Source organism: Notechis scutatus, chromosome 16, assembly GCF_049901735.1.
Source record: "Notechis scutatus isolate UNSWTSFEM ecotype Mainland chromosome 16, rNotScu1.2, whole genome shotgun sequence".
Classification (NCBI taxonomy): domain Eukaryota; kingdom Metazoa; phylum Chordata; class Lepidosauria; order Squamata; family Elapidae; genus Notechis; species Notechis scutatus.
Genome location: NC_142024.1, coordinates 4,733,467 through 4,751,277, shown reverse-complemented (window position 1 = coordinate 4,751,277; position 17,811 = coordinate 4,733,467). Strand labels below are relative to the sequence as shown.

Here is a 17,811-nt window from a genome sequence, read left to right as displayed (position 1 = left end):
CTCATTTTACATATGTAGATTTAATGATGATGATGATGATTATGATAATAATAAACAATTGCACTACTCAGAACATCGTACATTTTAAGGAGATACTTAAGTTGATACCTAGGATGCTGGCAGCAACCTCTATCAGCACCAGTCACACTGGTATTTGTGATATATTTTTAAATGTTCAATTGACTTGAGTTTCATGTTTAATGAATAAAAGATGATGGTCATGATCATGATAATAATAAATGATAGACAATAAGAGACACACAGATGATAGATTGATAGGTAGGTAGATTGATAGACGATAGATTGATAGAAATAGACAGACGATAGATAGGTAGACAGTCAGAGAGAGAGATGGATGATAGGTAGGTAGATGGATAGATATTTGATTGATAGACAGATATAGTTAGTTAGTTAGTTAGATAGATGGATGATGATAGATAGATAGATAGATAGATAGATAGAGAGAGAGAGATAGATAGAGATGATAGATAGATAGATAGATGATAGATAGATAGATAGATAGATAGATAGATAGATAGATACATAGATAGATAATCTCATACTCACACACACACACACACACACACAGAGGAGATGAGTTCCAGTCCTGTCTTAGCCATTGAAAGCCCCTGGGTGACTTTGGGCCAGTCCTTCTCTTTCAGTCCAACCCACCTCACGGGGTTGTTGTTCTTGTTGTTATGGGGAAAAGAGGGGGAGGAAAGTGTGTTGGGTAATGTCCGCTGCCTTGAATGCTTTGTAAAAGAAAAATAAACAAAAGGCGGGAGGGTGCACGTGAATTCAATGTATAAAGGCATCCTTCCCCCCCCCCCACTTCCCCCGCTTTGCATTGCAACCTTTGCCCTTCCTCCCTCGACCTCATTTGCACCCTCCCGGCTCCAAGCCAGAAAAGCCGCGGCAACCCCGCGCAGGTCGGGCTGCTTGTCCGGCGCGGAGTCCGCCTTCCCCCCGCCGCGATCCAGGCCGCCTTTTGCAGCGCGCCCAGCGCGGCTCCCGGATCACATGTGAAGAGCCGCCGCTCCTGCTCCCTCCCTCCTCCCCTTTGTGGTGTCAGAGGCTCCCCGGCGACGACCAGGATCCCCCCGGGCCGGCCTTGCCCCGCCAGGACACCCCCCACCCCTCCCCGGGCCCCCCACTCCCGCTCAGGGCCCCCTGCGCCTCCCCGGACTGGGCTGCCCCCCTCTCTCGCCCCTTGTGCAGCTCTCTTTGCAGGTTGGGAATCTCTGCCTTCCTTTCCTCCTCCCCCCCTTCCTCTCTCTCTCTCTTGCAAACCGCTTTGGGGTCCTGGATTTTTTGGGGGGCTGCACGTCCCAGCCCCGTTGCAACTCTCGGATGGGGTGGGGAGGGGTCTCGGGGAAGCCCCATTGCAGGATTGCATGCTTCCTTGCAAGCTGGATTGGAAACGAGAAAGCTGCTTCTTCCTCCTCCTTCCCTCTCTTTCTCTCTTTCCTTTCTTTCTCTCTTCTCTCTCTCTTTCTTTCTCTCTTTCCTTTCTCTCTCTCTCTTCTCTCTTTCCTTTCTTTCTCTCTCTCTCTTTCCTTTCTCCTTTTCTTTCTCTTTCTTCTCTCTCTCTCTCTCTTTCTTTCTCTTTCCTTTCTTTCTCTTTCTTTCTTTCTCTCTTCTCTCCCCTCTCTCTCTCTCTCTCTCTCTCCTTCTCTCTCTTTATTCTCTCTTTCACTCTTTCCTTTCTTTCTCTCTCTCTCCCCTCTCTTTCTCTCTCTCTTCTCTCTCTCTTTCTTTCTCTCTCTCTCTCTTTCTCCCCCTCTCCTCTCTCTCTCTTTCTCCATTCTCTCTTTCTTTCCTTTCTTTCTCTCTCCCCTCTTTCTCTCTTTCCTTTCTTTCTCTCTCTCCCCCTCTCTTTCTCTCTTTCCTTTCTTTTTCTCTTCTCTCTTTCTTTCTCTCTTCTCTCTTTCCCCCTCTCTTCTCTCTTTCTCCTTTCTCTCTTTATTCTCTTTCTCTCCCCCTCTCTTTCTCTTTCTCTCTCTTTCTCCTTTTGCTCTCTCTTTCTCCTTTCTCTCTCTCTTTCCCTCTTTCTCTCCCCCCTCTTTCTCTCTCTCTCTTTTCTCTCTTTCTCCTCTCTGTCTTTCTCTCTTTTTCTTCCTTTCTTTCTCTCCTTCTCTTTCTCTCTTCTCTCTCTTTCTCCTCTCCCCCTCCCTTCCTCCCTCCCTCTCCTCCCCCCCACTTTTCCATCCTCCCCCCCCACTCCAGGAGGTGTTTGGAATGGGGAGGGGGGTCCTGTTTAGCTAGAACTGGATTATTTGCAAAAAGTCGTGGGAGACTTTTTGAAGCCTCTGGATCTTGAAACGACAGCAAAGATGTTTTTCTTGGGTTTGGTTTGTTTTTTTAAAGAGGAAAATGCAGGAAAACAAAACGTTCTTTTTTCTTCCCTGTGGGCAAAACTACTTTTTAATCTATTTTTTTAACCTGATTTTTTATTTATTTTTCTAAAATAATGTGTTTATTTGTTGTTTCAAATAAGGGGAAAGAGTTGTTTCCCCACCTTTCCCTGCTCCAGCTGCCCAAACACCCCCCCTTTCTTTCTCAAGGTTGTTCCCAAACGGGAAAACTTCCTGCCCTTCCTCCCCTCTCCCCCCCACCTCACTCCCAATCATTTCCTTCCTCCCTTTTAACCTGGAACTAGTTGGTGCTTTTGAGTTTTTCCCCATGTTGTTTTCCCTGGAATCGGCACTTTGGCTTCCTAACAGCCCTCAGAAGGATGCAGCTTCTTCTTTTTTGAAACAACCCTTTTAAAAATAATTTCAGGGCCAAACCTGGGAATTAATGCACGGAGGAGCGGGGAAGGCATATTAAAAGTATTTTTCGGCAGCTCTTAAAACCTCAAGGTTCCTTTTTTTTTTTTTTTTGTATGATTGAAAAGATGCCGCTCAACGTCCAGGCCCCGCTGACTTGCTATTTTTATTTTTATTTTTTAACCACAGAAGCGGTTCATTAAAGGCCTCCGGCAGTACGGCAAGAACTTTTTCAGGATCCGGAAAGAATTGCTCCCCAGTAAGGAGACGGTGAGTATCCCTGGACTTTATGTAACTTGCTTTCATGCACACAAACTACACACACACACACACACACACACCTCTTGCTAAAATGCCTTTCTTGCATTCCTCCATTTGCTGTGACGGAGGAGCCTTTTTTTTAACCCTCGATGGGCCTTCGGTCTAATGTTTTTGGGGGGGATTGCATCTGGTTGGTCACCGTTTGAGATCTGCTGGTGGTCGGGAAGTCTTTGCCTCTTCCCCTGAACTTCTGGGATCGACCCAAGCTTGGTTTTCCCCAGGTCAGAAGTGGAAAGGGAGTCATAATCCAGCATTTTTGGCGAAGAGGAGGGGAGGGGATGTAAAAGGAGGGGCAGTCTTAAAAGCTGCTTTAGTTGCACCGCAGGGAAAGGGAGGTCTGGGTTCGGTCGATGTTTCCCTCCAGTAAATCAGATCGGGGTTCTTGATTCGGGGTTCTTGAATCTCCTTGATTCAGGGGGGCTGGCAAGCCATGATTTTGTCAGCTGATTTCAGGATCTGTTCTCCTTTGACCTGTGCAAAGCCTTTTTTCCCCCCCCCAGTGATCTGGGATGTAATTTTGGAAGGGGGTGCCTGCTTGAGTGATTGGGATTGGCCCTAGATTATCTAATCGGTTGTTATCTATTCGCCTCTGGATTCTTGTCCAGCGTATGTGAAAACAGCCTTAAAACGTGGGTTTTTTTTCCTTCTGGTGTTAGATATTTATTTTTCCAAGGTTGTGGACTCTATCCTTAAACATGGCTGGCTCATTGATGGTTTTACACAAGCCGACCTGTTGTGGGTTGCTTTGACCTAAATGGAGGGCAGGAAGTTCTTGTGATTGTGAGTCATGCTTTTCATTTAATTGAATAAACTGGGACCTGGAGGGGTTTTTTCCCCCCCCCCCCCTCTTTCTGTCTCTTTCTTCCTGGTACAAAGGGCATCTGTTGAGCCCCCCATTCTATGACCCAAGGAGCTGTCACAGAGCAGAATTAATTGCGGCTTCGACACACGGCTTCTTCTCCCTCCCCTCCAATCCGTTGCAACGAAAAAACGCTTCCTACAAAAGTTCCTTTTTGGGGTGGGGGGGAGTCGGTGTTGTTTTCATGGCTGGCCTGACCCAGGAACCGGTGATCAAGGGAGAGGACAATAATACTTTGCATTTTAATGACCTTCCTCTTTGGAGGGAAGAAAAACCGGCTTTGGAAGAAGTGAAGCTTTTACATACACACACACACACACACACCATGGGCACGCTTACTAAAACAAACAGAGGCCCTGGAAACTGGCTGGTTGTTGTTTTTCTCTCTCTCTCCTCTGCAGCCTTTCCAAGTATATCGTGAGCGGATCTTTTGGGGGGTAGGATTTGCAGGTGCCTCTGAAACGGACAGGAGTATTTTCAAATTATTTTGACAGTTTTTTTTTTCAACCTGGGCTGGGGAAACAGCTGCCGTCCACCAGACCCCATTTTCTCCTCCTCACCAAAAGCTGGAAGGGGGTTGCTTCATTATACAGGCCGATGCAAAGGTAGGTAGGCAGGCAGGTAGGCAGAGGAGATGGATGGATGGATGGATGGATGGATGGATAGATACAAAGGTGATAGATAATAGATGGAGAGGTGATAGATAGATAGACAGACAGACAGATAGATACAAGAGTGATAGATAATAGATAGAAGTGATAGACAGATAGGCAGGCAGACAGATACAAAGGTGATAGATAGATAGATAGATAGATAGATAGATAGATAGATAGATAGATAGATAGATAGATAGATAGATAGATAGATAGATAGATAGATAGATACATACATACATACATACATACATACATACATACATACATACATACATACATATGTGATAGATAATAGAGAGGTGATAGACAGACAGACATATATAGAGGGGAGGGAGGGAGGGATGGATAGATAGATACAAAGGTGGTAGATAAATAGATAGACAGACCCACATATCTCTCTATGTCAATGGCCAGTTGCATTCTGGGGAAAGACGCTGTCTTGCCCAGGCTGAGAATTCTGTGATTTTGAGTTTGTCCAGATTACAGAAGGCCATTCCTCTTTCTTTTAAAAACAAACCGGGAAATGCAACCCCCCACCACCACCACCTCTGGAGGTCCCTTCCAGCCCTATTGATTTCTAGGTTCTAGATTAGACCCTGGTGTGAGAAATGGCTTCTTGTCTCCTTCCTCCTCTGCTTGATATTGAGGGGATGAAGGAGGGTCAGGATTCTTTCAAGGGAGGTTTTGTGCGTGGCACAGTTTCAAGCTTGCAAGACAGCAGCCTCTTTGCTCCTATTATGGGGCAGAGAGACCCCAGTTGTTGCCATTTCAAACCACTAGGCCCCATGATGGCAAACCTAGGCCACCCCTGCTGGAAGTGGCACACAGAGCCCTCTCTGCGGGCGTGCGAGCTGTCACCTGTTGCTCCTCTGCGTTCTGGCGCATGCATGTGGGAGGGAGCACCGGAAACCGGAAGAGCAATTCCCCAGCAGTGCACCGGCCAGCTGGTCTTCATGCATGCCTGTGCGCCGGCCAGCTGGCCTTCATGCGCGCCGGGAAGCTAAGCTTCTGGTTCCCGGTGCTCCTGCCACATGTATGTCGGGGAGCTACTCTTCTAGTTTCTGGCCTGTGCGCTCCTGTTTCGGCACTCGGTGCTGAAAAAGTTAGCCACCACTGCACTTAGGCTCTTAAGCCAGGATCAGTGAGTTTGAGCTGGACTCAGGAGTGGTGGTGGGGCGGTGGGGAATGGGTGGAAGAGCACTCTGCACTTCCACAGAAAGCCGCCTCTTTTGAGATGCTCCATCCAACCCTTGGCTTAGAACTTGAGCCCGCTAGAGAACCGGAAGCGTTCGGTTTTATTTCACTGGACGTAACAGAGCAAAAACTCCTTGAAGTTTCTCCCTCAGGAGCTGGAAGGAGGAGAGTGCATGGAATTTTAATTCCCAGGGTAAACCTATCTATCTTACTTCTCTTCTCCAAACAGAGCTCCAAAAAAAGAACTCTTTTTCCTGTCCCTTTGAAAAGATTCTCAGGTGTCACCCAAGCAAACCCTTCATTCCTGGTTTAATTTCACCCAAGCTTGAGCCTCCCATTTTCCCCTTGAAAGGAACCTGTTTATTTTATTCCAAAACCTGGCCTGGCATGTTGTTGTTGTTGTTTTAAAATTGCTCTAAAGCAGTGATGGTGAACCTTTTTGTTGTGGTGTGCCGAAAGTGTGCGCACGCATTCACAATGCAATGCGCCCCACGCATGCGCGCGCAACTCTCCTTACCCGCATTACGCATGCGCACGCCTCCCAGCTGATTTTCGCCCCATTTGAGGCCTTTTTCGCCCTCCCGGAGGCTCGAAGGCAAAAAACGGGCCTTCCGGAAATACCGTAGTGCCAAAACAGGCCCGTTTTTCGGCCCCCGAAGGCTGCAGAGGCTTTCCTTGAACCTCCAGGAGGGCGAAAACGGCCTCAAATGGGCTGAAAATCACCTGTGAGGCATGCGCAGGGCAGGTAAGTTTGTCTGGGGCTCGTGTGCCCGCACAAATGGCTCTGCGTGCCACAGGTTCGCCATCACGGCTCCAAAGACTGGACATTTCCACATTTAAGAAATGCTTTTTGTTGGGTTGGTCCCTCTACCAGCAAGACTCTGGCTGAGATAATAACAATCCATATCAGCTCCTGACAAACTTACAGAGGTGTAATCAATTATACAGTCCCCATAGTTAATCAACTACTTCACTTGGTAACTGGAGAGAGAGAGGAGAAAAAAATTAAGACTGCAGAAACAACATGGTGCCCACAATTCTGTTTGCTATGGCAAGGTCTGGAGTAAATCTGCATGATTTTAGTGGCCTCCCCCCGCCATCTCCAAAAAAAAAAAAATAGTGACCATGTAGAATAAATAAGCCTCTGGAATGGGAAATAAAAAAAGAACTTATTAAACTCTAGTTGCTTAATTCCTTCATTCCAGGTATTTTGCTATGCTATTAGCTTGAAATGCATTGTTTTTTTTTCTCTCTCTCTTTTTCTCTTTCTCTGGGCATAAGAGAGTATTTTTAACTTCTGAAAGGAGCCTGCAGCTAGAGATAAAAGACGGACGAGAATGTTTGCTTTGTAAATCAAACTTCTCCAAATAGGCACATCTGACAAGAGATGAGACAATCCCTCCCTCCAGTTTATTTCAAAGCCATTTTGTGCGGCTGCAGGGCGAGTTCTGTCCTGGTGGGCAGGCTTTATATATATAGCTTTAAACACCCCCCACTCCCCTATATAGATAGATATATAAAAAACACCCTACTGTTCAGGTTTTTATGGGCCGATTCTCGGAAACCTGAGGCTTGTTTGAAATCAAAACGCCGACAAAATGCAGCAAGGCCATTTCGCAGAGCTTAACCCCCCCAGGCCAGTGGGAAGAAAAAGGCAAGAGGCCCCTATGCAGGTTTGAAAACTGGGTTTAATTCTTTAATTCGCTTGATGGAAATTCAGACCGCAGATGTTCCTATGTCCTAAGGAGTGACGAAAGGAAGCCGTTAAGAGAGCCGGAAAGACATGACCCTCAGTTGTGATGGTTGGCACCTCTGCCCCGGGGTGGTGAGGGCCAAGTAGGCTGTGCGTTAGAGGTTTTGCAGTCCTTGCAGCCTTGTTCTCCCCCTCCTTTGCCTCCTCCCCCCACCCCCCCATTACCTCTTAACTGGTGAGTGGATAATCTGGCCTTACGTAATCCACCCTCTGCAGCTCTTGGCCTGCCACGGCTGCTTCCACGGATGCCACCATCCTGCTGCAGTCTTCACTGAGGGGGAGGGGGCTGCGTTGGCCCTGCAAGCTGGAATTAAGAGGAAACCCTCCCCTCTTCCTTGTCTTCCTCCCAGCATTTCTTCCCTGAAGGGGGCTGCAAGGAAGCTTAACTCCCTAGCCCTCTCTCCTTGGAGACTCTTCATTTTTACACAGTTCCTGGGCTTGCGCAGAGTTCCGTTGCACACACATGCACGCACACATGCACGCGGCTGCCCCGGACGTGCTGTGCAAGCATGTCTTTTTGTGGAGGCTGAAAGACTGCCCCACTCCCCATCTCTCTCCCTCTCCCCCACTCCCTTTCCAGCCTTTCGCGCTCGGCCTCCCGATGCACCCGAAGCTGAAATTTTCCATCAGGCCGGGAAGCGGCTGCCAACATCAACAAGCCAGCTTTTCTTTTTTATTTTTTCTTTCTTTCTTTTCTTCTCCCTCTGCAGCCCGCCCTGTTCCTGCCCAGCCAGCACTTCCCCCTCGGTGGATATTAACAGTAGCAGGGAAGGGTTGGGGGGGTGGATGGGGGTTCTGCAGGCTATTCAGGCTGTCTTCTCTTGATGCCATCATGTCTTTCTCTCTCTCTCTCTCTCTTTTTTTCTCTCTCTCTCTCTCTCTCTCTGTCTTTCTCCTCTCTGTCTCTCTCTCTTTTTTTCTGTCTCCTCTCTTCTCTCTCTCTCTTTTCTCTGTCTTTTTCTTTCTGTCTTTCTCTTCTCTCTTTCTCTCTGTCTTTCTCTCTTTTCTCTCTTTCTTTTCCCTCTCTGTCTTTCTTTTCTCTCTCTCTCATCTGTATTTCTTTTTATCTCTTTCTCTGTGTCTTTCTCTTTCTCTTCTCCCTCCTCTCTTTCTCTTTTCATTCTTTCCTCTGTATTTCTTTCTCTCTCTTTCTCTCTGTCTTTTTCTCCCTCATTCTGCCTCTTTTCTTTCTCTCCCTCTTTCTCTTAGTTTCTGTTGGTCTAAACTACTGGCAGTTGGCTTGTGTTTCCCTCTTCCCCTGTCAAGTCGAGAACTCTGATTGCTTTAGAGAGGCCTACATTTCCCAGGGTTCTTTGCGCCTCTTAGTTTTGAAGATGAGGGGGTTACTTGAGGGGTTAACAGTGTATGTACGGGTACACACACACACACACACACACACAGAGAGAGAGAGAGAGAGAGAGTGCCATCAATGGAATTGTTTGAATCTTTAGCATTTGTAATTTTGTTTCCTGGACTTCAAAGATTGGTCCTCCTCCTCTCCTCCTTCTTCTTCTTCCCCTTCTCCTTCCTCTCCTTTTCTTTCCCCCTCTTTTTCCTCCTCCTTCTTCCCCACCCCCCTCTCCCCCTTGTCATCCTCCTCCGTTAAGGCCCAACTTAACCTTTCCTTTTTGATGGAAGCTTTATTTATTTTTTCCACGCCCCGAGCCAAAGGGCAGGATATTTATAAACTCTCCTGTTATTCCTGTCATTGGCGATGACTTTATATTTAACGTCCCAGGCTAACTAAGAAACTCACTGGCCTAAATTATTGTTATCCAGACCCTCGGCAAGCTACTTCAAGCGCCGCCTTGAAACGTGGAAATAACATCAACTCCAAAATGCCTAATTTCATGTTTAAATGAATACATCACAGGACACACACACACACACACACCACTCCAAATACTCTCTTCGTAACTTGGGGAAGGTCGAAATCCTGAGTCATGATCAGCCTTTCTAAGCTGGGGGACCCATATGATACTTAGGGCTGTAGATAGATAGACAGACAGACAGACAGACAGACAGACAGACAGACAGACAGACAGACAGACAGACAGACAGACAGACAGATAGATGAAAAAAGATAGAAGAAAAATGATAGATAGATAGATAGATAGATGAAAAAAGATAGAAGAAAAATGACAGATTAAAAAGATAGAAGAAAAATGATAGATAGATAGAGATAGATAGAAAAGATAGAAGAAAAAAGATAGATATAGATAGATAGATAGATAGATAGATAGATAGATAGATAGATAGATAGATAGATAGATAAGATAGATAGAAAAGATAGAAGAAAAAGAGATAGATAGATAGATAGATAGATAGATAGATAGATAGATAGATAGATAGATAGATAGATAGATAGATAGATAGATAGATAGATGAAAAAAGATAGAAGAAAAATGATAGATAGATAGACAGTTAGATAGATAGACAGACAGATTTATTTCATCATCATCTTCAACGGCCAGCGAGGGATGGAAGGCCAAGTGAGCGTTTTCCCCCTGACGTGAGATTAAGGACTTTATTGATCTGGCAGTCCGAGGCCTGCTATTATCCCCTGCCATTTGATGTGTCTGGATATTTCCTGCCGCGCTTCAGAAGTGAATTCTTGGGTTGCCAGGCTTTTCAAGTTTATTTTTTTTTAAAAAAAAAAAGCGCAAAAGAAAAAAACAACACCGGGATCAAAAGAAAGGACCCTGTGTTATAATGCTCTCGTCTGCCTCCTTTGGATTTATTTGCTGTTTGGAGGACTTGGGGGAGAAATCTGATCTGGTTCGCCTTTTCATCTCCAAAGCGTTTTTAACTAGAGCGCGGCAGGCTAATTTCTTCAGCACAGGAATGAAGACCAACTTGTGAGAGCAGTTGAAGGATTGGTTGTGTTTTACTGCTCTCTTGGTCGTGGTTATGGCCAAACTGAAAGGCTTCCTTGGAAATCTGGAAAGATTCGGTTCTAGGTGAAACTTCTAAACAGAAGAAGAGCAGAAGACGGGGACAGATGAGACAAAGAATAGGAATAGGAATAGAATAGAAATGGAATAGGAATAGAATAGAATATAAGAGTTGGAAGGGACCTTGGAGGTCTTCTAGTCCAACCCCCTGCTTAGGCAGGAAGCCATACAGCATTTCAGACAAATGGTTATTGAATCTCTTCTTAAAAACTTCCAGTGTTGGAGCATTCACAACTTCTGGAGGCAAGGTGTTCCACTGTTTAATTGTTCTAACCTTCAGGAAATGTCTCCTTAATTCCAGGTTGCTTCTCTCCTTGGTTAGTTTCCACCCGTTGCTTCTTGTCCTTCCTCCAGGTGCTTTGGAGAGAATAGCTTGACTCCCTCTTCTTTGGGGCAGCCCCTCAAATGCTGGAAGACTGCTATCGTGTCACCCCCTAGTCCTTCTTTTCATAAAACTAGACATACCCAGTTCCAGCAACCGTTTTTTACATCGTGGCAACCAAAGGTGGATGCAATATTCCAAGGGTGGCCTAAAGTTGTGTATCTTTAGGCCCTGCCTCCCCACCAGAAGCTCCAGATGGCACGTAGAGCATTTCCTGCACCCATTTTATCTCCGCGGCAATAGCCAGCTCATGACACAACTAGCTAACAGTATAAACATCTGGAGAAAGAAGGCACGGAATTGCGAGGAATTGCTACAGGGAGCAAGATTTGGGCAAAAGGAGGGGGAAAAAATCTATTGTGTGTTGTGCTTTTAGAGGATTGCTGTTTGTGGTATCCCAAAGATCGTATTTTTCCAGCTTTCACCGTGCAAATAAGTAAGATAAGGATATTTTACTGTAAATGCTGTGAAATTACACGTTGTCCTTCCAGTTCCTTTCTTTGTTCCAAACAACCCTCTTTATTGTGTAGTTTCTGGAGTGTGTTTGTGTGTGTGTGTGTTGAAAATGTCCAAGCTTAATTGTGCTGCTGGGGAAGATGTGGCTTCTGAGGGGTCCTTGGTGCTCTCTGAATTTGTTGGTTGTCTTCCAGGCGTTTCATTACCCAACTAGGTAACGTCATCAGTGCTAAGAGGGAGTAGGATTCGCTCTCCATTTATAGAGATGTGACTTCTTTTTGATGTCTGTTGTTTGAAAATTGTTCATCGTGCTAAGAATCTTGGGGTGTTCTCTTCTTTTTAATTGTTTTTATTTTAACAAAGAACAAATAAAACAATTTTTCAATTTTACAGTGTGTCGGTTGGGTACATACATCTAGTGTTCATATTAATAATATTGTACATTTCTTAGTTGATTATATTGATAAACCATTCTAAACAACATTTCATATCATATTACTCAATATTATATTATCATTGACATTATTATCTTTTAAAAACATATCTTGCTAAATTATATTCATTCTCTTACTCATTCAAGATTAATCAGTTGTAGTATATGATTACTATTACCACATATTTCAATTTCTTATTCTTCTATCTAACCATTCATAAAATAACTAATCTTGGGGTGTTCTCAAGCTGCATATCGGGGTGCTGTACTCTTGCCTTTGTTATTTATTACTATTTTACTTCCTCTTATCACAGCATGGTCAAAAAATAGGATACTGGGGTTTCTTTTTTTAATAGTAGAAAATCAGTTTAAAATGGATGTGCACAGAAGATCCCTAAAAATATTAGCCTAAGTGAGGTGTTTTTTTTAAAACTTAATGCAGATTGTTGGCTGGCCCTTCAGTTATTTTCCTAAGTCATCTTGCTTTGGTACAAAGGCGTGTTTTTGGCACAACTCACATAAGCATGAAGCGTTGGAATCAGAGACGAAATTGCATTGTAGTGGCCTGAGCTGAAATCGGTCAATTTCTGCTTATTGGGCATGAACCTTTAGCATTAGCAAAATTAAATAGTTTTTACAGGCAGCGCAACGTGACTTAACACCGGGTCAAAGCAGGCAGGAGAGACAACTGGATTTCAGTTTAAAGACGGTTAGGAGGAGTTTATTAAAAATAAAAAGTCCACTAAGCTATGAAATTTTAGTTTAGGGATTTGGCGTCCCACAAACAAATAGCTCGGGATCTTCTGCAAACTCAAGAGGTGGCATCCACCCCGTATCGTCAAGATAGACGTCCCAATGGGGTCTCTCTGGTTTCCCCATGACTTGTTTTGAAAAGGCGGAATCTCTCCTGCACTAAAATTGCACCCCGCAAAAGGTAAGGGGACAGCGCTGTGCCAGAAATGGAATGGAGAAACACAGGGAAAGTATATAGACCGGTGGTGTCAAACTTGGTTTCATTGAGGACTCTATCAGGGCTGTGTTTGACCTCCAGGGTGTGTGTGTGTGTGTGTAGGTGGGTGTGGCTAGTTCGATGTCACTCGTGTCTGGAGGGGGGGGGCACCTGTGGTGGCCAAGTACTAAGGCAGGACATCCCTCAGACCCTCCCTCACTCATTGTAATCTTCCCTCCTTCCTTTTCCATTTCCTTCCTTTTTCCACCTCCTTCCTTCCTTCATTTCCATCTCCTTCCTTCCTTCCTTCCTTTTTCCATCTCCTTCCTTCATTTCAATCTCCTTCCTTCCATTTTCCACTTCCTTCCTTCCTTCATTTCCATCTCCTTCCTTCCTTCCTTTTTCCACCTCCTTCCTTCCTTCATTTCCATGTCCTCCTTTCCTTCCTTCCTTTCTTCCTTTTTCCATCTCCTTCCTTCCTTCCTTTTTCATCTTCTTCCTTCCTTCATTTCAATCTCTTTCCTTCCTTCCTTTTTCCATCTCTTTCATTTCCATCTCCTTCCTTCCTTTTTCCATCTCCTTCCTTCCTTCCTTTTTCCACCTCCTTCCTTCCTTCATTTCCATCTTTCCTTCCTTCCTTCCTTCCTTCCTTCCTTCCTTCCTTTCTACCTTTTTCCATCTTCTTCCTTCCTTCATTTCAATCTCTTCCCTTCCTTCCTTTTTCCATCTCCTTCATTTCCATCTCCTTCCTTCCTTCTTCTTTCCATCTTCCTTCCTTCCTTCCTTCCTTCCTTCCTTCCTTCCTTCCTTCCTTCCTTCCTTCCTTCCTTCCTTCCTTCCTTCCTTCCTTTTCCATCTCCTTCCTTCCTTCCTTCCTTCCTTCCTTCCTTCCTTCCTTCCTTCCTTCCTTCCTTCCTTCCTTCCTTCCTTCCTTCCTTCCTTCCCTTTTCCATCTCCTTCCTTCCTTCACTTCAACCTTGATGGAACCCATCCCCATTTCCACACTTATCAAAGGCCCGAAACCAGAAGAAGCCAGCCCTAAACCTGCACAAGGAACAGCGGTCGTCTTGGGAGGCCCTGTGCCTTCCTCCTCCTGTAGGCTATCTTGGAAGACAACAGAAAAGGTCTTTAGAAGTTCAGCCTTGGAGGGGTCCTGCTTCACCCCACCCCACCTGCCAAGACTTCAGAGGGGAGAGATAAGAGGAGGCCCAAGAAGGGTTATGACTTGAGTGGAAAAGCTTGTTTTGTCTGCACAAACCGGCTTTATCAATGCTCCTTATTTTTGTTTGTGGAGGTCGTTAGAAGCTCCAGTTCTGGTTCGAGGCTCGATGTGGTGGTGCTTGCACTCATCAGACACACAGGTGTCAACCGGAGAAGAGCCAGCGAGCTCAGACTGATGGTTGATCCTTTGTTGCAACACAAAAATGCTCTTTTTTTTCTCTCTCCCTCTTTTCCTTTCCAGTTGACTGTCTTCTCATCTCTTCCCCTATTATGGCAAATTGTTATAAAATTGGAATCTGCCTGCCCTTCCAACCTTCTGCCGGAGCATCTCACGTGTCCCTTCATCTAGGGCTCTTCTCCAGCAAGGCTGGGATGGACAGTCGCCATGGCAACTGCGCCACAATTTAGTTACCCGTATTAAAAAGAAAATAAGCTGGAATATATATATCTCATCTTCGGTTTTATTTACTTCGCCTTCCCCCACCCCTCGCCAATCCCCCGTCCCCCCCTGGTTGCGCCGATGGACATTATCCTGGGATTGGAAATGCTCAACTTAAGGAAGCCGGCCTCGTGCGTAGTAACCCCTTAGTATCTCAAAAGTGGGTGTTGGACCTGCAGATCTCTTAATGGTGGAGAAGGAGACCTCGAAAAGCCACGATCCTAAGTCGGAAATAGATCTTGAGCTGTTCATTAGACATCTGGAGAGCCACTGGTGTAGAAGACGTGGCCTTCAGTTGGAGCCAGCATGCAGCTTCTGGGTTTTCCTCAGAAGTGGAATATCATGCTTCTAGTCCATCTGGATAAGCAACAAAAAGTACGCAGTGAAAAAGGTTCTTTGCATACTAAAGATGGTGAGAGTTGTATCTTGGCATACTTCGCAGGAGCAGAATCCACGAGGGGTCCTTGGTGGCTCTCTAAGCTTGGTGGTTTTCTTGCAGACGTTTCATTACCTAGCTAGATAACATCATCAGTGCTAGTACTGGAGGAAGGGAGGAAGGAAGGATAGATATTTGTAGCTCAGGGTTGACATGAGGATGCCTTGATGTTCTCTGATCTTGGTTGTTTTCTTGCAGACGTTTCATTACCCAATTAGGTAACATCATCAGTGCTAGTAGTACCAAAGAGAAATTTGGGAGGGAGGGAGGAAGGAAATAGAATATTTGTAGCTCAGGATCGACATTGGTGCTCTCTGAGCTGACTTGTTTTTCTTGCAGACGTTTCATTACCCAACTAGGGGAGGGGGAGTAGAACTCCTTAGCATCAGAGTTTGTTAATAATAATAATAATAATAATAATAATAATAATAATAATAATAATAATAATAATAATAATAATAGAATAAATATTAATGGCTCTGATGGTCATTTGGAAAAATCCTTTCTTAGTGAGCACCTAGAAGCCAAGAGGAACAAATTTCAAGTTTGTGGGCTTTATGGTTCTGGAGGTTTTGTGATGATGCATGAGTGGTCTTTCACCTTTGATAGATAGATAGATAGATAGATAGATAGATAGATAGATAGATAGATAGATAGATAGATAGATAGATAGATAGATAGATAGATAGATAGATGATAGATAGATAGATAGATAGATAGATAGATAGATAGATAGATAGATAGATAGATAGATAGATAGATACTGTGGGTAGGTAGGTAGGTAGGTAAGTAGATAGATAGATAGATAGATAGATAGATAGATAGATAGATAGATAGATAGATAGATAGATAGATAGATAGATAGTTGATAGATAGATACTGTGGATAGGTAGGTAGGTAAGTAAGTAGATAGATAGATGATAGATAGATAGATAGATAGATAGATAGATAGATAGATAGATACCAAGTTACAACAGCTGGAATCTGCCCTGGTAGTGTGAGACTAGCTCTCCTGCACAGAGAGATGCTCAGGCGCAGGATCTTCTAAAGATTTACACCCCATTTTGCATCAAACCTTGCTGAGGTTTTCTGAAACCAGCAAGAAGAAGAGAAACAGCCCCTGATTTACAACTCGGAATAAGTGTTTATTATGACAAGTGTAATCTAATTTTAATTAGCAAGGTGCCTCGTGATATGTCGCTTTCTCCCTCCCCTTCCATCATAAATGTCTCTTTTTTTTTTTCCTCCCCAGTAACTTACAGCTTTGTTTCTAGTGCCGCTGAATTATAAAAGACGGGAGATTAGGATGCCAGCAGACACAATTAGAAGGGGACAGAAGCCGCCCTGCTGCTTTTTAAAACGGGGGATCAAAATGATTATTTTATAAATTGACGGGATCCCCCGATTCGCAAACCCATCGCATTGGCCCATCGCTCCTGGCTGCCAGAGAGAAGGCAAACATCTCCAAAGCAAACATCTCATTTTCCCCAACTGTATTATGCTAGATAATCCCATTTGCTGCAAAAGAAGGGAGGAAATAACTGAGATTGAACGATGCTTTCTCTCCCCCGCCCCTTCTCTGACAGCCATTAGCTGCCCTCCATGAAGAAGAAGGGAGGAAAAAGCATTTTCTTTGCTCTTCCCACTCTCCCCCTCTCCAAATGGATTTCCCACCATCCTCTGTCATTCAATTATCACCTTGGGAAACACACACACACAGATATAACCTCCTCCCCCCAGGCCTCTCTACCCATCATTAAATGTAACACTGCCAGCCTACATTATATAGGCTGACCCTGACGAGCTGCCACTTTGATGCTGGCGCCAAGATAATAAAGATTGCACAAACCAGGAAGGGCAGATAGAGGGAAAACGTTTGCCTAGGACTCAGAGAGAGTCAAAATTCCTCCCTTTGCAAACCTGGAATTGGGGTTTGGGCAGCAGTGCTTAATCTGGAAACCCCCATTGGCAGAACAGAATAGGAATAGAACAGAACAGAATGGAATGCCAAATAAAATTACGATAGGATAGAAATCAGAATAGAATAGAATAGGAATAGAACAGAACAGAATAGAATGCAAAATAAAATTACGATAGGATAGAAATTAGAATAGAATAGAATAGGAATAGAACAGAACAGAATAGAATAGAATGCAAAATAAAATTACGATAGGATAGAAATCAGAATAGAATAGAATAGGAATAGAACAGAACAGAATAGAATGCAAAATAAAATTACAATAGGATAGAAATCAGAATAGAATAGAACAGAATAGAGAATAGAATAGAATGGGAAATAAAATAGAATAAGAAATAGAATAGAAATTTAGTTTAGTTTAATTTAGTTTAGTTTAATGGCCAAGTGTGATTGGACCCACAAGGAATTTGTCTTCTGTGCATAAGCTCTCAGTAAAAATACATTCATCAAGAATCATAAGATGATTCACTAATTCTTATTAGTGATAGTCATAGGATACTAGATAAGCAATCAAATCGTACTAAATAAAACAATATATATCGTAACGCTACAAGCAACAAGGTTATAGTCATAAGTGGGAGGAGAATAGGTAATAGGAAGGATGAGAAGAAGAACAGTAATACAGTCTTAGTAAATAGTTGGACAGTGTTGTGGGAATTAGTTGTTTAGCAGAGGGATGGCATGCGGGGGGAAACTGCCCTTGTGTCTAGTTGTTCTGGTGTGCAGAGCCCTATAGCCTCGTTTTAGCAAATGTTAGCACAGCAAAAGGGGAAGTCGTCCCATTTACAGCCTAACAGGAGGTGGAGAGGAGAATACAGGAGGGTTTTGCAAGCTCTTTGCAGAGAATTTGAGCCATTTGGTGTTAAAAGTCTCCGCTGTGAAGTGTGGGGAAACTCTACAAATCTTTTCAACACATTTTCAGAAGGTGAGGGACCACCTAACTCAGGGCTCTTCAAATTTGACCGCTTTAAGACTTGTGGACTTCAACTCCCAGAATTCTTCCTCCAGTCCA

The 17,811-nt window shown here is 44.2% G+C and overlaps 1 protein-coding gene across 1 annotated transcript in view; it reads left to right on the top strand.

The window, feature by feature from the left end:
- RERE (arginine-glutamic acid dipeptide repeats) overlaps positions 1 to 17,811 on the top strand; it is a 205,705-nt gene that overhangs the window by 167,003 nt on the left and 20,891 nt on the right. The window contains 1 exon segment of the mRNA XM_087944422.1: positions 2,958 to 3,038. Within this exon segment, the coding sequence (XP_087800548.1) occupies positions 2,958 to 3,038 (81 nt within the window).